Source organism: Notolepis coatsorum (genome assembly GCF_963971535.1).
Source record: "Notolepis coatsorum genome assembly, chromosome: 19".
NCBI lineage: Eukaryota > Metazoa > Chordata > Actinopteri > Aulopiformes > Paralepididae > Notolepis > Notolepis coatsorum.
The window spans coordinates 89,180,823-89,204,473 of record NC_140183.1 but is presented as its reverse complement, the minus strand read 5'-3'; the positions used below and the strand labels follow the sequence as shown (position 1 = coordinate 89,204,473).

The following is a 23,651-nucleotide window of genomic DNA, read 5'->3' as shown; positions in this document are numbered from 1 at the left end:
GTGTCAATGAGGAGGATATGAGTGTCTCAATGATCTATATTTACTCACACAAACCTGTCTCAATGTGACAGTACCCCTCTCAACTCCTAATTGACACACTGTGACATACACATACACAGACAAGCAATGTCACACAGTACCCCCCCCCCTGCTCTCTCTCTCTCTCACACACACACACACACACACACACACACACACACACACACACACACACACACACACACACACACACACACACACACACACACACACACACACACACACACACACACACACACATCATAATCCAGAAGATGCAACATATAATTGTAGTCTTTAAACCCTGTTTCATTTTGCCAAATTTTCTCTAAGTACAGTACCACCACCCATCCCTCCATCTGGATAGTAAGATCTGTTACATTATGAGCGAATAATCCATCCAATTTAAATCGTTCTCTATTGTGTTTCCTCTTGCTGTCCTTCATATCAATTCAGGCTTTTCTCCTTTTTTTCCTATACAGTATTTTGGATTCTACTGCTTGATCATAACTTGTTTATATTACATGTCATGCATAACATATGTTACTACTGTTGTTGGTGTTTTACATAATGGGACTCTAAACAAGCTACTGTAAAATCCACATTATATATTGTACCCCCTCTCCAATGGCATACACTGACCTTTTTTGGGGGGGGACTACATACGAGTTTCATACTGCAGGCACACACTCCAGAAGATTTTTTAAAAATGCTTTTAAATACTCATGTTCTTCTACCTTATTTACCCAATAACTTAAACTCTATTCATACGATATTCATTAGGCCATTCCTTTTTTGAATATTTTTTTTATTGTTTTTAAAAAACTTTAAAAAGAAATGTTTTTATGATTGTTCTGTTTGACGGAGCTAGATACCGTGATTTGTTTGAAGGAATATGAAGAATACATGTTCAAAAATAAACTTTTTCATTCATTCATTCATTTTGAGTGAATAATGTGAAATATAACCACACATGTGTCTCAAAGTTACTTAACAAAGGAATGCCCATGCCAAATATTGCATGGCATTTCCAAGGATTGCTCATATCCCTATACAAACAGTGGGTGACTTGGGCTGAATTGGGCAGCTAGAATAGTATGAAATAGCTTGTGTAAATATTAAATAATGATAAAGACTATGAAGTATAGAATGTAAATCTGAAAATCGATTATGTCAAGGAGTATAATAATAAAGCAAATATGAGTCCACTTTTAAACGAACATATCCTCATCATATAACTTTATTTACTTATTTAATTATACTGTTACAATCCGCTCCTGAACTGTCCTCTGCTGCCATCCTGTGGCCTGTCATCGCTACTGCACCTCTCATGTCTGATCTGCCTGTCTATCCTTATTACTCTGCTCCCTGTCCTAATGTCATTCCCTGCATTTCTGTACCTGCTGTGTCCCATTATCTAGTCCAGTGTTCTCTCCTGTATGTTGTATTGTGATCTAGACTTGTCCTGTATTTAGTCATGTCGTGTTTTAGTCTGTAACTCCCCAGCTGTTGCCCCTTGTTCCTACTGCTAGCACCTCAGTCCCTCCTGCTAGAGTTCTTACTGCTAGCACCTTGGTCCCTCCTGCTAGAGTTCTTACTGCTAGCACCTCAGTCCCTCCTGCTAGAGTTCTTACTGCTAGCACCTTGGTCCCTCCTGCTAGAGTTCTTACTGCTAGCACCTTGGTCCCTCCTGCTAGAGTTCCTACTGGCGTCATTGTTGCTTATCCCTGAATTCTGTTGCACGCTCCATGTATCATGTTCTGTATCCCTTGCCTGCGTGATCTCCTTGCCTGCCGTGTTCCAGTACCCTGCCATTCCTGCCGTTCACGGAATTGCCCCGTTATCCTGTATTTCCCGTTGAGTCCGTTTCGGTATGTTTAGCCCCGTTTTCCAGCATTGCTGAGGTTTTGGTTTTTGTGTTGAAGTTCCCTTTTGTTTGTGCCTTGAACGTTCCCTTGTTTACTACTGCCAGTAAAGGACCTTGCATTGCTACCTTTGCTTCCTGCATCGTTCCTCTTTTGTCAAGCGTTTGGGCCCTACTCACCGCTCCCCACCACAACACTGTAACATATTAACGTAAATATCATAACGTATATCTATCGTTCTGAACTCGTATAGTGGAATTTCCCTTCTCTCTATGCGTTGTGTTGCATTCAATTGGTTTCGTTTGCAGGAAGTAGGCACGGACGAAAGCTCTCGGTTCCAACCAGACGGATCTGTTTTTATTCACCAATAAAAAGCTTCAGATCCTATTATAAAAGTGGTTTCCAGCTGCTCCCATATTGACAAGATGCGAGCTGGATCCCATAAATGTTCACAAGTTATTGTTCAAGTCTCTGATCGGCTGTTGCCGAGATCAGAAAATTCTTCTCCGGTTTGTTGATTCAGGTTGGCCTTGGCAACACGAGGCTGGTCCTTTGTTGTGCTGGTTGCCCCGGCAACTCTCGTCTCAGCGATCCTCTGGCGCAGCGCGGGTGCGCTTGTTTTCTTCTCTTCCTCCTTCTCCGTCAGCTTCTGTAGTTAAAGACAACTCTCCGCCCCCTTTCTGCGTCGTCCTAGTGACGATTGCTAGGGGCGTCACTTCTTTCTATTGGCTAAGCTTAATATCGGCCATTTTGGATCTTAAAGGGACAGGGTAATATTTATACACAGACTATTTTTATCATTTCTTCTCCTTATTAGGAAAGCCTCTGGTTTTAACGGCCCTCTCTCCTAAACCGACATAGAGCATGAGTCGTTTTCCTAGTTTCACAGCTAAAAGTACTTTACCATGCGGTTATTGTCTTTAAACTTTAGAGAGGATTCTTTATTTTGACTAGACGGTTACTAAAAGTCTTTTCTTGAGTTTTGTCCCCATTTTACTATCTTATTAAACCTATTGTTGCTTTTTAACCATGCTTTTGTTGTATTTCTATTTCTAAAGTAATCTTTGGCTTTTAATCTTTGGTTCATAATATGTTTGATAGCATACCTCAACTTTTAAAGGATCAATCCGTATATTTATAGTTTTATACTGAGTTGATTAGTCTTAAGATTAGGGATGCACCGAATGGGAAATTCTTGGCCGAAACCGATACCGAAAATAGGAAACAGTTGGCCGAAAACCGAAAGGTCGAAAATGATTCATAGAATAGAATTTTTTTTACCAATGTTGTTCAGCTACCTGATTATGGAAAAAATATGATTATGGCAAAACTTAACTTAAATAATAAATAATCACTATTATGGGTATTTTTGTATCACAAACAGTACTGTATTTGCAAATCTGGTATGTCATAAATGTATATAGATGTAGCAGTACTGTCTATCTGTATGTCATGTATGTCATATATGTCCTGATGAATTGAAAATGGGGGACCCTGATGTAAACAAGATGAAAGTCTTTCTCTGGTCTGCATCCCCTTAACAATTGTGTGTATTGAGCTGTACTGTATTGTACCCATTCTGCAATCTGTTAATAAAGTTTTCAATCAATCAATCAATCAGAGAGAGAGAGAGAAAGAGAGAGAGAGAGAGAGGCGGACATCTGTGCTCTACTGAGCGCACCTTTCTAGTCCCCAGATGACTTTGGCACAGTAGACGCGCGACAGACAGCGTCAATGTGAGAAACACAATCCCTCCCCCTCTCACTCTGAATAATATGCATATTAGATCACTCAGTGATTAACCGCAACGGGCATATAGTAAATAAGGATAAAGTATGTTAAAGACGCATTTATTGGACTCGTTGCGCGCGGAGTTTACATAGAAACAGTGCGACTCCCGAGGAGATGCATTGCTCCCGAGTCCCAAGAGGAGTATCACGCAGGACTGAAGAGCTCACAGCGCGCATGTAATGAATCCGCGTTTTGATGACATCATCACAACAACACGCGTTAGGTTACAGGTTGCTTCTGTTTCGGTGATATATTTTCGGTGAAAAAACTCTTTCGGCCGAAAGCCAAAAGGCAATTTTTTGCCATTTTCGGCCGAAAACTTTCGGTGGCCGAATTTTCGGTGCATCCCTACTTAAGATTATTGATTTTCTATGGGCAGAATATTTCTGATAATATTCTGTCTCTATTATAACTATTTAGTGTCTTTTAACCTAGTTTAATCCAAATTCCTGTCTTCAGCTCTGTCTTCTAAAGACAGTTCTCCTCCTAAGTATTTTGTCCCCGTAAGAGTAACATGACACTGTCTTTGAAGCTTCTCTACCAAACGGTGTCTTCTTCAGGGCCAACTCCCCCCTTATCTTTATTGCCTGCAGCTGGCTTTATTCCTCCTAGTTGGCTTCCTGCATGGCCTTTTGGGTCCTGGCATAAGTAAATAAAGAACTGTTGAGATAGTAACTTTAGCTTGCCTCCAGGCCTAATCATCCATTGGGGGAAGGGTTGGTTCAACAGTGGCCTGTTTTAACTGTTACTGCTATCTAAATTACCTTGTGGTATCCTGTAGAATCTATGTGAAGAGGGTTTTACAATGCTACCTTTTAGGCTTTGTGCCAGAGTTACAGACAACCTCTTACCACAGCATTCATCCTGTAGAATTGTACATTCCTTGAGATTTAGACATGTTTAATTTTGACAATTCACGACAATATACTTAATACTTTATACTTAATTATACTTACATATACTTAATTTTGAAAATGTAGATGATTTTGGCATGATATATTTCTTTGTGAATTACTCATCTGACATACTGTATATAGCAAGTGCCTTGATCATCATCTCCTCCTCTTCATAATTTCTCTAGCTCATCCTAGGGCTGGGCGATATGGCCTCTAAATGATATCGCGATTTGGCCATATCACGATACACGATATATATCGCGATATTTTGACATTTCCTCTAAAGCACTTAAAAATGCTTGATTTAACCCTTTGATGCATACAGTCACGCCAATATGATGATTATAATAAGTCCCTGCAACATATGTTTCCATTATTAAACAATGAAGATGCTTTAAAAAATTATTTAATGAAAATGTACTAAGAGTAGTCTACTGACACACTAATACAATTTTTATTTACATCTAAGACTATTTATATAAAAACTCTTGGGTGCCTAAGACTTTTGCACAGTACTGTGTTTTCTATCCACTTTAGCCAAACACACACACACACACATATATATATATATTAGAGCTGGGCCGTTAACGGCGTTAACGTGATGCGTTAACACGATACTAGTATCGCGCGATAATATAATTGACACAGTTAATCTAAAAAAATTCTGTTTTGCTCCTGAGAGTGTGCTAGATACTGTACTGGTAATAGTATTTATTTGTGTTAACTTCTGAATAAAACAACTTATTAAACACAAGTACATCTTATTGAACATTATTTTGATATTTCATTACCAATTATCATAGCAAAACAGCTTTTTCAAACAGTCTGTATTGCATTTTGGAAACAGGAAATGGGCTCATGGTGTAATGGGCCACCTGGGCTGAGAAACATAAGGAGGAAAGAAAAAGTAAGGACTTACTTCTGGTCATTATTTGGGTAGAACACATATTTTGGATGCCTTCGGCAGATTTTTTTAATTTTTTTTTTAGCCATTTTAATCTCGGATTCCTTGCCTTTGACGCGCAATTAGAAAAAACACAATGTCGAGTCCGTGTCACCTGCTGTTGGGTGAAGTTCCCATTTAATTGAAGTATTCAACTTAATACATGTGATGAGCCAAACAATAATTTCTGCATAATGCTGTTAATAATACTGAAAACGAGCGAGGGTACGTGCGTGTGTTCGTGCGGTAAAAACCGTGAGATCTCTCCGCTCAAGCCCATGTCCATCCCACTGCCGTTGTGTCCTTGGGCAAGACACTTAACCTACTTGCCTCGTATGAATGTGTATGCATGTGAATGAATGTTGGTGGTGGTCGGAGGGGCCGTAGGCGATGATTATTCGCCACGCTTCCGTGAGTCTGCCTCAGGGCAGCTCTGGCTGCAATTGTAGCTTACCACCACCGGTATGACTGTGTATGAACGAATAATGGACTCTGTGAAGCGCTCTGGGTCAGTGAAGAGCACTATATAAATCCAAGTCATTATTATTATTGTTATTATTATTCCGTCACCCATACCTAGATACCTTCTTTGACATAGCATACACCTGTGCCTTTATTCAAAACCTATGCGCTCCGTGCTGCCACCCAGTGCTCCGTGCTGCCACCCAGTGATGAACTTAACAAACTACAAACTAAGCACAAAAACCATCAAATAACTCCTACAATATATATATATATATATATACTAGGGCTGTCCCCGACTAAGGATTTGGATAGTCGACTATGATTGGCCAAAATTTGCCGTTAGTCGACTATTAGGGTCAGCCCTAATATATACACACTGTGAGAAAATAATAATCACACACAAAGGGATAATGGCTTATAGCAGACTTAATGATTTTAGAATATTTCAGATAATGAAATTAAATGTTTATATCATCAACTATCCCCCCCACCCCCTTTTTGCGTTTTGAGCGTCTAAGCTGCCGTAGGTGATGATGTCACACTCGAATGTCAGCACAGGAAGTTGAACACACGGTGATGCGAACTGGATGCCCGATATAAAGAAACGAATAACCAATAAATATGAAGTTATGTTTGAACTTCTGTTGTCAAGCCTCATCAATATTACCCCACCCCCTTTCCTCACGAATGGAACTAGTGTCGTGGAGTCCGCTTTGAGTGTTTCCAGGGTTAGCAGCTAACGCTAGTTAGCTTAGCCTAGTTATGTGGGATAACTTAGTTAGCAGCTAATGTTAGCCCATTGCTCGTGTCAATTAAATTGCATGTCATTAAAGGTCCGTGCTGGTCTGTGTAATGAAATTACAATTGCATGTCATTTAAGGTCCGCGCTGGTCTGCGTCTATAATGAAATGAGAGGAAAGCTCTGCGCTAAAGCAAGTCTCATCTCAGCCGCAACGTGACAACATATACTCGATGTTCACGATATAGTAATTTACTACATCTCATGTAGAACAAGCCGCGATACATCGAGTATACTCGATATATCGCCCAGCCCTAGCTCATCCTCATCATCTTTATCATACCCTTCCTCATCTTCATCATCTTTATCATCTCATATTCATCATCTTTATCATCTCCATCCTCATTTTCCTCATGATTATTATCTCCTCCTAATCATCCTCATCTCCATCCTCATCTTCCTCAGCTCTGTCATCTCCATTCTTACCCTCATCATCTCTCTTTTCAAAATACTAAAAAAGACAGAAAACAGAGGGCCCCCCTCACATTTAGTTGTGCTTTGCTCGCCCCTTTCTATCACTCTCCCTCTTTCTCTCTCTCTCTCTCTCCCTCTCTCATCCCTCTCTCCCTCTCTTTCCCACCCCTCTCCTCTCCAGAACTCACGCTACCAGACGTACCAGAGGATGTGGAACTACATGCACTCCAAGCAGCCTAGCGTGTTCGTAAAGAGCACCGAGGAGGGCATCGCCCGGGTGGTCAACTCCAAGTACGCCTTCCTGATGGAGAGCACCATGAACGAGTACCAACGCGGCCTCAACTGCAACCTCACCCAGATAGGGGGCCTGCTGGACACCAAGGGCTACGGCATCGGCATGCCACTGGGTGAGGGGGAGGGAGGGAGGGAGGGGAGATGTGGCTTGTGTATGTGTGTGTGGGGTGGGGGTGGGGGAGGGTAGAGACAGAGGGAGAGATGGAGGGATGTGCTCGGATCTCTGCTGCTGGATGCAGAGGGTTATGGCGTCTGTATGCTATTGTCTGTGGCATTAGACGGAGGGAGTGGGTGATGGAGAGAGAAGAGGAGGATGTGGATAGACAAGTGGTAGAAAAAGAGGAAGAGAGAAGAGGAGGATGTGGATAGACAAGTGGTAGAAAAAGAGGAAGAGAGAAGAGGAGGATGTGGATAGACAAGTGGTAGAAAAAGAGGAAGAGAGAAGAGGGGGATGTGACTAGATGAATGGTAGAAGTAGAGGAAGAGAAAAGAAGGATGGGGATAAATTCAGATAATTTCAGAGTTAATTATATTGTTTACACTACCTATTTTTACCTATTTTTACTTTTCTACTGTACTATAATTGTATTGCCTGCATTTATGTCTTCTACTATTACCATGCCCATACCTGTACCCCCCAGGTGTAGTGATATTAAGGCCTATGGCATTAGCGTGAGGAGGACTGAGAGAGGAGCAGGAGGAGGAGGAGGAGCAGACAGGAGGATTATAGCACTGATTGATGGAGGGATAGAGACACCAGTGGGAAACAATGACAGGGGGATGGATATATGTAGTGATTCACCCTGATAGGAAGCCTGCTGCTGGACACTATGGCATTTGGTAGAGAGAGGGAGAGAAAGGGTGGAGAGAGAGAGAGAGCAACAGGATACAGCATCGGCATGGAGGAGAGAAGCAGGGATGCAAGAGGAGGAAGAGAAGGAGGAGTTGGGCCATAAAACTTTTCAATCTCTCAAACCCAACAACAGCAAGCAACAGTTGTGATTGGAGGATCAAGAAAAGAGGTTGATATAGGTCAATTGATAGGATAGTAGGGGTGTAACGGTACACAAAATCCACGGTTCGGTACGTACCTCAGTTTTGAAGTCACGGTTCGGTATTATGTTCGGTATTATTTGCTTTTCATTTATCTATTTATTTATTTAACTGTATTAAACAATACTGTATAAAACAAATTGGCCATAATTTACTGAGCAAACTAATGCTTACTGCTGTAACCTACTAATAACACTTAAAGTAAATCTGAAGATTATTATATAGCAGATGCCTTGGATAAGTTGCGTGTGCTTGTTTATACAGAACCCCTTTCATGACTGTGATGCAAGCCCTGCTTGAATACAAGGGCAGGGCTTGCATCACAGTCACGAAAGGGGCTAGTTTATACAGAGCTGGTATGACTTGCTGGCTGAAATACGGACGAGAGGGAACTAGGTAGCGGGGCTCTATTACTTTTAACATGTGCTTAAACCCTGTGTTCTCGACAACGGAGTATGGTCGGAAATCTGCTGCTATAAAAACACCTATGGCGTTTGTTATTGCTTTGGCCCGGTCTGAATTAATAGCGAGATGCTGCTTGAATGCCACGGGGAACTGGGTTTGCACTAGGGTCTGTTTCTTCCGTGTACCAGTGATATTCACATTCGGGTGATGCCATTTCAAATGCGTGATAAAGTTCGCAATAAAGTTGAACAATGCCGGCACGTAGCCCCTTTCGTGACTGTGATGCAAGGCTTGCATCACAAGTGTGCATCACAGTCACGAAAGGGGCTAGCCGGCACGTAGCTTTAGTGCGATCCACCCGTCTTTGTCCATTACTGTCGTTAACTGGGAATCCGAAATGATCCCAAACGGGAGACTTGAATGTTGTGGGAGCATTTTCTAGCTCTGGCTTGTCAGTTAGTATTGCACTTGCTAAGGCGTGGCTGCGTGGGATGAACAAACAACATCCGGTTAGTTGTGCACGTTATATTAGGGCCGGGGGGATTTAAGTTCAGCAAAAAAAGGTTTCCGTACCGTTGCAATCGTTCGGTGCACAGCGTGTACTGTACCGGAGGACCACATTGAGGCGGTACAGTACGTACTCGCGTACCGTTACACCCCTATAGGATAGCCATTCCCATTCAGATGTATACTCTTGAATGGTAATTTGGCTCACACAGTGTCAAATGGCTGACACAGGGAATGTTTGATACTGTTGTCATGGAGACCCGTTGGTCTGGTGCTTGAGATGCTGATGTTACCATGGCTGAGGCATCATTGCAATGAACATTCCAGTGGTAGTGATGCATATTCAATCATTTGGAGTCTCATGTATTGTCCACATAGATGTAGAATAGGAAATAAAAGCAGTGTGGACTCGAGTCACATGACTTGGACCCGAGACACGTGACTTGGACTCGAGTCCCAAATGTGACAACTTCAGACTCAACTCGACAAAATCATAAAAGACTTGCAACACGACTTTGACTTTAACACCAATGACTCATGACTGAAAGACTTGATACTTAGTGATCAACTTAATTTCCCTTATTACAGTTCCACTTTGGACCAATCCATCAGCCACCAATCAACCATTACATTTGTAAAGAATGCATTAGGACTTGTTTAGGACTCAAAACCCAATCTTTCAAACGCGTGACTTGCTTAACTGGCACCGACCCGGCCCGGGACGTTTTGAGGGCGATTTGCCCACCGGTGCGACGCGTCACTTTGGCAACCTCTATCGGCTCAGGTGTGCAAATTTTTAATACAATAATATATCGAATTAAAGCCCTATTTGTTGCCTGTCGATTGCCATTTCAGGCGACAAAATCGGTTCTCGAGTTACATGCCGATATGTGAGGCGTGCGCCAAAGTCTTTAGCAGAACCCCCCCCCCGAATACCACTCCTGACTCCCGACGCTCTAAGTCCGTCAATCATTTGGCGATCTCGAAAATTATTGGACAAGGTTGTAAACAATGGGTGTGGCTTTCCAATGATATCCCACGTGGGGATGAGCGAATCAAGGATCTAGGTGAAAAGTCACAAGCGAAAACAGGAAGTAAAAAATGCGCCGAATGCATTGGAGTCTATGAGAAAATGGAAACCTGCAGACCTTTTTTTGCTAACTTTTTACCAAAATAGCTCCTAATCACTAATTTCTGAACAGATTTTTATGAATTATGGACATGTACTATTATACAAGACTTCAGGCTATGGACCGATGGTGTTTTTTCAGCCATACCAATTTTTTGGGAAATATACTTTTGGATATTGCAACTACTACAGAAAAACGTGAGTACACAAGTTCATTAGAACTAAAAGTGAATTTTCTTTATTGTTTCAGAAACTTCTGAATGTTATCTTTCAAAAGAGATCAGGCTCATGCATGTGCTATAAGTATAAAGTATAGTTTTTAGGTTTGCCAAAAAAAAGTATGCAGTCCTCAAGTTCCTCTGATTCCCCCATTCATTGCCCTATGTCATAGCCTAGCCTACTATGCAGCATCATTGTCAATAGGCCTTGTCATCAATCTTCCTTCTCATCACTTATCAACACTACTCAGAGAATGGCAATAAAAAGTGTGCGCATACCTTTCTGTTCATTTGTCCAAAAAAAAGCCCACAAACCAGCCATGGAGCCACCAGCCTCGTTCTCCCTGTTTGTAATGTTATTCCCAGGGTCTTGGGCAGACCTACTGTGTGTCCTTTGATAATCCATGACCTGTTGATTCTTGTCTGCTAGGGTCCAACTAGTTTGACTGTGTTCACACGTCTAATGATCTAATTCATGTTTCTCAAGAATGTTTTTTAATAAAAAATTTAAAAAAATCTGATTTAGATTTAGAGAACACATTATTTTACACAAAATGCGCTATGGATGTGACACACAGTGACTCCAAACAACTAACAAAATGCCTTAACCTCTTAAGCCCGGAGCCCTATTTTCTGAAAATCCACCTAAAATCCATACCTAAGTAAGTGGAAGATTGCTCCACTTCTACAAGGTCCATTTGCATGTTCTTGGTATCTAGGGACATCTATGGACCTCGGTGAATGTATTCCCAGTGTCAGAAATATTGTGTCTATTACTAGGCTTGCTTAAATTGTGATGAAACAAAGGAGAATATGAATTATGATTTTTCTTTGCATCTTTGACAGTGAATAACACCATGCTAAAAATGACCAGACATAAAAAAAAAACGGCCACTGAGCTCATTCAGTACCTTCTTGAGATCACATGTACAAGAAATCTAAGGAAATGAATAAAGGGAAGATGATTACACAGAAGGTTTTGTAGATGCAGTACTGAATTCTGCCATCCAGACCCATGCTATTTGAAATATTATTATAGAATATAGAATATGAGGCCTATAAATGACCTTATTATAGCGATGTTGCACACAGTGATGCGTTCTTCATGGGATGGGGTTGCACGCAGTGCAGCCAAAGTTTTGTGAGCAGAAGCGCGTGCACGCACACACAGGAATGCGCTGCACTCGCCAACTCGCTATAAGTACCCACCTGGGCTACTTTGCATATCAATAGCGCCGGTCGTCAGGTGTGTTAAATAGGTTCTCAGATACATTTACACAGAACTTGTGAATGAAATGTGTTACATTCCATTCGTAGAGGCAATTAGGCATTGTCTTTAGTCTGTGCTTAAGCGAGGGAACATTTATGTGCATGCGCAGGAGCAGGGGTGTAGCTCCAGATTCTGGGCCCCATGAAAGAATGTATTTGTAGGCCCCCAGTGAATACGAGCGCGCGTTAGCGAAAACATTTTTGGCCATTTTTTTATTGATGAAAACGCATAATATGGTTTTTACCTATACATTCGGATCAGCAGTTCAGCACCTGCACTGTTGGTGGGTGATCCTAGTAAAGGATGTCGCATTGCGTTCATCTTCAATGAATGGACCAATGCAATAGTCTACCAAAGCCCCCCCCCCTCTCTCTATATATCTCATACACACACACACACACACACACACACACACACACACACACACACACACACACACACACACACACACACACACACACACACACACACACACACACACACACACACACACACACACACACACTTCAGAAACAAAGATAGTATCAATGAGAGCATCAATAATACACCTGAGTGATGTCTAGTAAAAAAAAAAAAATTTTTTTTTGGGCCCCCCTCAGTGCTGGGCCCTTGGAATCATCCTAAGCTACCCCCCCCCCCAGCTACGCCCCTGCGCAGGAGCGCGCGCATGCGCCCTGGAGCGCGCGTGCATGTGGACGTCATTAGCGTGCGTGCAACCAGTGTTGATATGACAAACGCAACACTGGTTGCACATCTATGGATCGGGCCAAATCTACTCATTCCAATGGCAGAGTTCAATTTGGATTTAGTATCACCAGGCATGCATGAAGAACCGAGAATGAAATCTACTGTAAATACAGTCCGCTTTTTATTTTTGTGACAGGTCCGCCATTTTGAATCCGTTTGTAACGCAGATTGTTGCTAAATGTTCACAGAAGGGAGACACACTAACTGCACTCCAAAGTTAAACTATACCAATAACATTCAGTTTTGTCGTATATAATCCAGAGAAATAAGAGAAATAAAAAATAATAATCAGGAAGTCATTTGATTCCAGAAAGCTGGAGTACCCTAGGAGATGTAGTTCTTAGAAATGTCAATGCTCATTGAAAGCCCTGTCTTTCCTTCATCATAATGACTACAGCAAAATGGTCGCTCGGATTTATTTCTGGTAAAAATTTGCGATCTTTTGAATGCAATTCCTAAACGCATATTTCATTAATAACACTTTAACGTATTGGTAAACAAACTTATTGCTGAAAATATACATTATGACTGCTGTTGTGACATGGTTAGGATGTTTACTGTTGGATACATTTGGGGGCGAAAACAAACATTATGTCATACAGTCTAGAGAGAATGATTTATGACGTGATGTCATTTGTGGTCCGGTACCGCACAGGTGGAAGAGGTTAAATAATTTATAAACTTACAGTATATATTCATGGAACTTCCTAGGGAGAGTGTAGACACCCCACAACAAATTTGTATCATACGACAACATCACAGCCTACATACTTTCTGCTTACTGTGAATTTATAAGTTAAAATGCTAATATTTTCATCCCCATGCAGCTGAGGGAAAAGTCAAAAATGCGTGCAAGGAACTGAAACTAATCAGTTCAAGTGATGAGTGCAACCACACTAACTATTATGAATGCGATTGCACAAGAACACAATGAAAATACACAAGATTAATGAGAGAAATTGCTAAAAGGGAGCACAGAGGGAGAAAGGGTTCAAATTAGGGTGAAACCCAGGGAAACTGGGTGTGTGCAGGTACGATTATTATATTTTCTGTAGTTTGTAAATGATTAATGTATAGGTCTATCATTCTGCAACATGTTTTTTCTTATTCAACGTAATATGGATTATATTCCTTCATGTAGATTTAAAGGAACGCACCAACATTTTGGGAAATTAGCTTATCGTTAGAGACAAGACGATTTCCTCTCTGTGCATTCGCATGTTAGCCTAGCTTAGCACAATGATTGGAAGGGACATGGCCGGTTAGCCTTCGGGAGAGGTGTTAGTTGGACAATGCCTAGGCTAACCGGCCATGTCCGCTTCCATTCATTGTGCTAAGCTAGGCTAATGTGCAGTCACTTACCCACGACCCCACTTTGGGTCGCGACCCGTAGTTTTAGAACCGCTGCTCTAGATAAACAAAGTAGTAGGCGGGTCCAGTGTTTTAGGTACATTCACAGAAGGTGTAAGACATCTGGCTCCATGGGGGGGGGGGGGGGTTGGGGTCGGTTGATATGGAAAGGAGGGTGGGGTGAGGTGTTAAGAGAGGAAGGATGGGGTGTTGAACACAATAGGGTTACATGAACTCAGGATATTTAATTTACATCGACGAGAGGGAAAGAGACCTTTTGGTCTCTCATCAAAGAGAGGGGAGACGGAGAGTCTATCTCCCACAACACCAAAATATGCACCGTTGTGACAGTGGTCACCGCCCCCCACGCCCCCCCCCCCCCCCCCTGGTGGAGAGAGAAGGAGAAGAAGAAATTGTGTTTTTTGATTTTAGATTATGGACCCCTAAAAATAAACTAAACATGTTTAAAATAAATAATAATTACTCATTTTAAGTATGTTTGTGTTTAGAATGCACAATAACGTTAACACTCATTCACGGCCAGCGGTGTAAGCCATCCCTGTACTCAATGGGCCACCTCTGTAAGAGATAGGGATTTTCACTGTGCGTTGCGGTGTTTGCAGGGCTATATCTATATTCTATATTATAGCTATGGAGACAATACTATGGCTCATTTGACATTAACCTGTACAGGATTATCTGTCATCATCTGTACAGGATCCAGAGATTGAAATCGAGAACTATTCAATAGTCAGGAGGGATAGAAACCAGTATGGAGGTGGCGTCTGTGTGTATATTCACAAAGATACCAAATTCATCAACCGTACTGACCTTAACCATGACGAGATTGAAACTGTTTGGATTGAAATCTTATTTGAAAGGGCAAAAATCAGTACTAGTAGGCACAATCTATAGACCGCCAGAACAGAGTGGCTTCTATGACACACTTGATGGGTGTTTAGCCGGGGTGGAGGGTGTAGAAAAAAATCGTATTGGGGACTGGAACACGGATATGCTACGTAAAGCAGCACCCGTCTTCAAGGCCTTCAGTAGGTTTTGTGATCTACACGGCCTCAGCCAGCTAATCACCCAACCCACAAGGGTATGTGAATCAACTCAGACTACCATTGACCTCATCCTGACCTCTGACAAGTCCAAGATCTCCAATAAAGGGGTTATAGCATGCGGGTTAAGTGATCATTATATGATATTCTGTACCCGCAAAAAGCTAAAGCAAAAGGCAGACTGTCACAAAACAGTCACATCTAGAGACCTCAAAACCCACTCTAGCGAGGCCTTTAACCTTGAACTGGAGAGCCTGGACTGGTCAGATGAGCTCAATGGTACACTGGTTGAAGAAACATGGCTTGGCTTCAAAACCAAATTTTCAACAATACTAAACAACATGGCCCCCCTAAGAACCACCAGGGTAAAAAATCGCGCTGAGCCGTGGATGCACACTGAAATACTGACCGCTATGAAAGCCAGAGACAAAAAATGCTCTGAGTTTCGTAAAAGTCAGTCAAAGCTTACCAAAAGCACGAGCAGTGAACTCCAAGCCCACGTGACTGAACTCAAACTAGAAAGAAACAGACTAAGAAATGACGTAAACTCCATGATCAAAACTGCTAAAAAAAAATTCATCAATGACAAAACTGAGGAAAACAAAAACAAACCATGTGAACGTTAGGTTATGACTATAACCAAGTTCTGTTAATTAGGGGTGACGCTTGGCATCACTCATGCACTATCTCGCATACGTGCACGCGCACTGAATAAAGACCACAAATGTACCTTTAATCCCAATATTCGTCTGACCACACCCCTATCAGCTTACCCATATAAGCAGGGGTGGGGCCACCCACTCGCCTCCTTCCCAAGCTTTCACCACAAGGCGAGGTCAAGGGCTGCAGCGGCCGTCGGATGCCAAGCGTCACCTGTAACTGAGGGGTACAATTCCCTGACTGTATTGAGAGTATGGTATCATTAAACCACTACTGAGTTATGTACTTTAATTACTGGCCATACAGTACACAGGTATATGTGATGAACACCCACACAATAACACGGCTTAACAAAGAAAGTCCTGTTTGGAATATTTATTAGAAGAGCAGCAATATTAGATTACAGTATTGAGAATTAGGGTTGCGCTTGTATGGCGAAGAATGTGCATGAATAGGTCAAGAGCGTAAGTCCATGAGCATATTACGATGGGGATAATTAATACCACCTGTAGCATAAGAATTATATAAGGCACACTCGTAGGTCAGCTGGAGATACTAAGGGGGTTCCCTCCGGTTGTAAGCCAGCAGGGGAGAGGAATGTTCGGATGCAAAAGTCTGGATCAACGAGGAATCAATAAGCTCCAGCTACGGGAGGCGGTACATATACTCCCCTCGATCGGCAGACAAAAGCAGCAGCTATAATCCAAGTATGCGGGACAGCATGGATGAAAGCCAGCCAGCCTCTTCCTAGAGACGGGCTCGAGTGATGCTCCTCACGGGTAGATCCCACACAGCAGCGGGGTAGACGGTTCTCTGCTCCAGCCGCCACAGTACCAAAAGCAGTATAATCCAGCCGGAAAAGGCTCTGTATTTGCCGGTGTAGATTCTCCTGTGCACGGTACTTCACATTTAATTAGGTCGAACTTGACGTTATTTCACTAAGCTCTGACACTTTTACTATCCTATTCGCACGCGGTTCTAAGTGCTCTATTTAGACACAAGGTTGCTCACTTCACTTGGTCGTTGACTCGTGGTGAAGGCTTCAACTTGTTGGGTTAACTAACTGCTGTATCCACCTGCGACGTATTTATACGTAAGGTGAATAATCTAGTGCCAACCTCAGTTCTGTCTCGTATTACTGTGCAAACCTGGGCATGTTGAGACAAGCCTTGGCGGTGGCTTTGAACTCGACATTGGGGGTATGGCCGTTGGCGCCTAGGGGGTCGCTGTCCAATAGGAGAACGAATATTATGGTCTGGCTTGTACCTAGGTAAAGGGATATTCCGTGTATATATACAAAGAATATACAAGGGATATCAAACGATATACAAATATTATACAAGGGATCTCAAGCAATAAATATATATATTCGGTTTAATCTGACCCTTTGTAACAGCCGCCTCCTAATTAGTCCGCACCTAATTAGATAAGCAGAGACAGATTAACCGTCTTGTCCACTACTCAATGTCCGTTGTGAGGAGTAGGGCAATTCACAAAGTCAGTGGGTCATGGTCGTCATTAAGAGATTCGGGGAGCCTTGGCAACTCTATCAGCCTCGCCACGGGTCGGGTGTATGTCCGTCCCTGGACGAGCACTTCTGCCGCTCTGACCTTTCCGTCGGCACCAGTGATCACTTTGCTTACGCGGCCGGCCGGCCACGCAGCTCGGGGTAGTGACTGGTCTATGATCATGACGACTGTGTCCACTTTTAAGTTGTCCCCGTCCTTGACCCGCTTCTGACGGGCTGGAAGGGATGGTAGGGGGGTTAGGAGGAAGCGGGCCTGAGACTGCTTTGATCTGTGCTTGGCTGTGCCTCCACCTCCTCCGTCTGTTTTTCTTGTTTGGTCTGTACCCCGTCTGAGGAGGGGCCGGTTCCGGCCGCCCCATCAAGGAGTCGCTTGGGGTGCTGGGTTCGAGGTCAGCTACGTCTGGAGCGCAGCTGAGGGGGGTGGAGTTCCGAACTCCCTCTTGTGCCCACGGTTCTCTCACAGGCCTCTCGCCTAATGTCAATAGCCTCTCAACGGGCTGTACGAGAGAGTGGCCGGTGTCGCTCACCTTTGTGTGTAGGCAGCGTGTAGACGTGGGTTGACTGTCAAGTCCGTAGAGGGGGCCCTGGAGCGTCCACCCCAGTCGGGTCTGAACCGCGACTGGGCATCCTTTGGGTCCGATGTGGGCCGCCTCAATTGGGAGGATGAGGTCCGCGTGGTCGGAGCCTATGAGCAGGGTCGGTGTGGCGCCGTCGATAAGCGGTATAGGTAGTCTGCGTAGGTGCACGTACTTCGCCATCAGCTGTGGGATGGGGTAGGTGTACTGTGACAGGCCTATGTCGTGGCTGGTGAAGACGTTGGTAATACTATACTGCTTCTCGGGCTGGTCCACCGCTGCTATCTTGAAGGAGACATTTTCACCCTTTATGGTCTTCTGGTCTCTTCTGATGGTACATATTGTCATTGTTCCTTTTGCACCCCGCAGACCCAGCTGGGCTGCGGCGGAAGCGAGGAGGAGAGTCTTTTCGGACCCATCGTCTAGGACGGCGTAAGTGTCCAGGACCTTGTCCTCGTAGCTCAGGAGCACTCTGACCACTTTGATGAGCACTCGGGGGGTCCCGCTATGCTGGTCTATATGGAGCACTCCTGTTGGTCGGTTGCCTTGTTTGGTTACTCTTCGCTGGTGGGCCCCGCACAGTGCTGCGCGGTAAGCGGCGCCCGCCTGGGCAACTTGGACAGGGTTCAGTGTCTTATATTCGGCGCACTGTGCCAGCCAGTGTCCGCCGTCGCAGTAGGTACAGCAGGGGGCGGTCTGGTGGCTCTTCGGTACTGGTGCCACCGCCTCGGCCTGGTACATTACCGTGACGGGCCCACTTTGTTGTCCTGGCGGACGCCTGTTGATGTCATGCAGGACCTCCAGGTGGGCGCCGCCGCACCTGCTGCACTTCTTCTTCAAACGGCACTCAGCTGCCATATGGCTGCGCGCGCAGCGGCGGTGGTCTTTGATCCACTGACTCACCTCGTCCGTGGTCAGCTTCTTGAAAGGGTCGCATTGATACAGCCGATGTTCCCCTTCACAGTACTGGCATTCAATCTTCCACTCCTCTTTCGTCGAGGGAGTGTTGTGGTTCTTGTGCTGCGGTACTGATTCGGCTTGGTGCATAACGGTCACCGACCGGCGGTTATCATTTGATCCCCGAGGTCCTGGTCTTGGGCTTGGTCCACTCCACACGAACATGTCCAGTCGTAGGCTGCTGACTTCTCTCGCGAGGAAGTCAGATAAGTCTAGGAGGGATGCCTCTGGGCCGTTGGGGTCGCGGTGGTCTCTCTGCCGCCGAAAACGCTCTTGTCGGGCGGGAGGGAGCTTCTCTAATATCCTTTCTACATTAGAGTTAGCGTACAGTTCGTATATCCCTTTTTCCTTTTGGGACCCCAGCATCCCTACCAGGGACTGTACCTTGATAGAGAGGTCATCCAATGCTCTGTTGTCTCTGGCTGGGGGGAGGCGGTCGATATCTCTTATTTCCTGTATCACGTAGTCCCATATGCGTCCATAACGCTGGTCGAGGGCTACTAGAGCCGCGGTGTATGGGGTACTTGAGTTGGAATATGCCAGCGCTATATTATGCGCTCTGGGCACCTTCAGGTGCTTGAGGAGGATAGCATATTTGTACGTCTCATCGGGGACGTCGGACATCATAGTCTCTAAGCACATCCGTAGTTCCGTGTACTGTGCTCTGTCCTCGTGTGTAAAATCCGGGAACGTCGGTGTGCCAAGGTACGATGCCATGGATGGCTGGCACATCGGTGAGCGTTGGGGGCGAGGCCTCCTGGGCGAGTCTCCCCGTACGTGCTGTCGTGGGCTGGTACTTGGTGGGTGCCAAAGCCCGGGTACCCAGGTGCTGTTCCTCGGTGCTGGCGGTGCGTCAAACTCACCCTTGAGTTGAGTCGGGGGTCTGTAACGCAGTGACTCGGGGCTGACGTCTGGGCTGTACTGGGCCTCCTGGTCCAGAGTACGTTGCTGCTGGTCGGCTTGACATTCCTCCTCTTCCTCTTCCTCTGCTAGGTCCTGGAGTCTTCTGGTCAGTCTCTCGGCGACATAGGCCGGTTCTTCCCGGTTGCTGGGTCTCGTATGGACCGGTCGGGGAGGGGGTTCGGAGACGTGGACAGGATCCTCCTGTTGGCGGGGTCCCGGGTCGCTTGGTCGGGTAGGGGAATGTGCCCTAGACCCTTGTCGTGATGATCTCCGGGAACTCCGTGCGGAGAGAGGGGGTGTCGCCATGGCAATCAATTGTTCCATCATCTGCGCCTGCAGCCGGTCGCGCTCTGCCTCGCGCTGGGCATGGGCGGCGTCGCGCACTGCTTCGCGCTGGGCATTGGCGGCGTCGCGCTGTGCATTGGCGCTGGCATGGGCGGCGTCGCGCTGTGCATTGGCGCTGGCATAGGCGGCGTTGCGCTGTGCATTGGCGGCGGCGCGCTGTGCATCGGCGCGGCCTCTTTCAATGTTCTCTTCCGTCTGAAGGCGTCTGGTCTCCAGTCTTATGTGGTCGTCTTCACTCCTTTGTTGCGCCTGGAAGCGCTCTCGCTCGATTGCAGCGTGTTCGCGCTCGCTCGTCTGTTGAGCCTGGAGGCGTTCTCTTTCCATGGTAGAATGTTCGCGCTCACTTAGTTGTTGCGCTTGAAGTCGATCGCGTTCGGTGGAGGCTGCCAGGGTGGCGATGAATGCCTGCGCCAGCATCTTGTCCGCTTCACTGGGGGAAGACACTGACGGAGGTGATCGGCTTCTGGCAGTGCTCGTTGGAGATTTGTTCTCTGGGCGCGCCTCGAGGTCCGTCTCCTGGGCGCGCTTCTCTTCTGGTAGTGGGTCGGGTTCTGTCCCTGGAGCGCTTTCTTTATCCTGGAGCTCTCCGGGGACCGTCCTGTTGACGTTGTCTGGGGGTATAGTCATGTCATGTCCCCCCTGGTCCCCCCCGTGGGCTTGGTCAGTTACGTTAGAACCCACTAGGGTCTCTACTGGCAAGGTCGCCTGGTCGGTAGGGTTTGACATGCTTTTACTATCCGCTTTTTCCGCATTTAACGTCTGTATAAAGCTAGGTAGTAGACTGGCAGCGTAGTCCTCTAGGTAAGGAGGTGGCTGACGTCTGCGCTGCGGGCGTTCTAGCTTAGGAGAGCCGTTTGTGGAGTGTTCACCGCTGGCCATGTCAATATTAATATTATATTAAATATTACACTGATACGCTCCGGCTCGAAGGACCAATTGTAACTGAGGGGTACAATTCCCTGACTGTATTGAGAGTATGGTATCATTAAACCACTACTGAGTTATGTACTTTAATTACTGGCCATACAGTACACAGGTATATGTGATGAACACCCACACAATAACACGGCTTAACAAAGAAAGTCCTGTTTGGAATATTTATTAGAAGAGCAGCAATATTAGATTACAGTATTGAGAATTAGGGTCGCGCTTGTATGGCGAAGAATGTGCATGAATAGGTCAAGAGCGTAAGTCCATGAGCATATTACGATGGGGATAATTAATACCACCTGTAGCATAAGAATTATATAAGGCACACTCGTAGGTCAGCTGGAGATACTAAGGGGGTTCCCTCCGGTTGTAAGCCAGCAGGGGAGAGGAATGTTCGGATGCAAAAGTCTGGATCAACGAGGAATCAATAAGCTCCAGCTACGGGAGGCGGTACATATACTCCCCTCGATCGGCAGACAAAAGCAGCAGCTATAATCCAAGTATGCGGGACAGCATGGATGAAAGCCAGCCAGCCTCTTCCTAGAGACGGGCTCGAGTGATGCTCCTCACGGGTAGATCCCACACAGCAGCGGGGTAGACGGTTCTCTGCTCCAGCCGCCACAGTACCAAAAGCAGTATAATCCAGCCGGAAAAGGCTCTGTATTTGCCAGTGTAGATTCTCCTGTGCACGGTACTTCACATTTAATTAGGTCGAACTTGACGTTATTTCACTAAGCTCTGACACTTTTACTATCCTATTCGCACGCGGTTCTAAGTGCTCTATTTAGACGCAAGGTTGCTCACTTCACTTGGTCGTTGACTCGTGGTGAAGGCTTCAACTTGTTGGGTTAACTAACTGCTGTATCCACCTGCGACGTATTTATACGTAAGGTGAATAATCTAGTGCCAACCTCAGTTCTGTCTCGTATTACTGCGCAAACCTGGGCATGTTGAGACAAGCCTTGGCGGTGGCTTTGAACTCGACATTGGGGGTATGGCCGTTGGCGCCTAGGGGGTCGCTGTCCAATAGGAGAACGAATATTATGGTCTGGCTTGTACCTAGGTAAAGGGATATTCCATGTATATATACAAAGAATATACAAGGGATATCAAACGATATACAAATATTATACAAGGGATCTCAAGCAATAAATATATATATCCGGTTTAATCTGACCCTTTGTAACACACCCCTAATTAACAGAACTTGGTTATAGTCATAACCTAACGTTCTGTATCATTAGGGGATCCGCTTGGCATCACTCATGCACAAAGGGAGGCCAAGCGGAGCCACTGGCCGACAAATACACCCCGCTGAAGGCCCCCCACAACCAACAGAACAGGGAGGGACGAGCCCCCCCGACCCCCCCTAATGGAGGGCACCCCCCCTATTAGAGGTTTACCGGGAGGGCGACGGACCCGACCGTGCGAAGAGGCACTCAAGCAACTCAACGCACAGGGTGAGCAGACCGTGGCTTGACCCCACGACTACACACACGCACAACCCGCATGCCACCCGGGAACCAACGGAGGGAAACAACCTCGTTACTGCGCCCAGAATCACGGGGTCAAGGGCAAACCCAACCCTGTGGCAAGGCCGTAGCAGCGGAGCGCGAAGGAAGACCCAGACCCACCAAAAGGACTGGACTCCCTGGAATGGGGGCCCGGAGAAGTCCATGATGCCAGCATCAAGACCCCACCAGGTGGGCACGTAGTGCCCCGCCCCCCACATCGCCAGCGTATTCGGACAAAGGCCCCTCAGCCGAGCGGGCCCCGTCCCCCCAATAGTACACCGCCTGGCACACTGACCCTGCAACAGGCAGTCAGCATGGCCGTAAGCACACAAGTGTTCGCGCTCACTTAGTTGTTGCGCTTGAAGTCGATCGCGTTCGGTGGAGGCTGCCAGGGTGGCGATGAATGCCTGCGCCAGCATCTTGTCCGCTTCACTGGGGGAAGACACTGACGGAGGTGATCGGCTTCTGGCAGTGCTCGTTGGAGATTTGTTCTCTGGGCGCGCCTCGAGGTCCGTCTCCTGGGCGCGCTTCTCTTCTGGTAGTGGGTCGGGTTCTGTCCCTGGAGCGCTTTCTTTATCCTGGAGCTCTCCGGGGACCGTCCTGTTGACGTTGTCTGGGGGTATAGTCATGTCATGTCCCCCCTGGTCCCCCCCGTGGGCTTGGTCAGTTACGTTAGAACCCATTAGGGTCTCTACTGGCAAGGTCGCCTGGTCGGTAGGGTTTGACATGCTTTTACTATCCGCTTTTTCCGCATTTAACGTCTGTATAAAGCTAGGTAGTAGACTGGCAGCGTAGTCCTCTAGGTAAGGAGGTGGCTGACGTCTGCGCTGCGGGCGTTCTAGCTTAGGAGAGCCGTTTGTGGAGTGTTCACCGCTGGCCATGTCAATATTAATATTATATTAAATATTACACTGATACGCTCCGGCTCGAAGGACCAATTGTAACTGAGGGGTACAATTCCCTGACTGTATTGAGAGTATGGTATCATTAAACCACTACTGAGTTATGTAC

At 45.7% G+C, this 23,651-nt stretch overlaps 1 protein-coding gene across 2 annotated transcripts in view; it reads left to right on the top strand.

Annotated features, from left to right (window-relative positions):
* Window positions 1-23,651, top strand: part of grik5 (glutamate receptor, ionotropic, kainate 5) — a gene marked incomplete at its 3' end in the record, with an annotated part of 295,760 nt that overhangs the window by 203,452 nt on the left and 68,657 nt on the right. For both annotated transcript variants that reach the window (XM_084336069.1, XM_084336068.1), the window contains exon 16: window positions 7,373-7,598. In XM_084336069.1, the coding sequence (XP_084192195.1) occupies window positions 7,373-7,598 (226 nt within the window). The remainder of the gene's footprint in view (window positions 1-7,372; window positions 7,599-23,651) is intronic.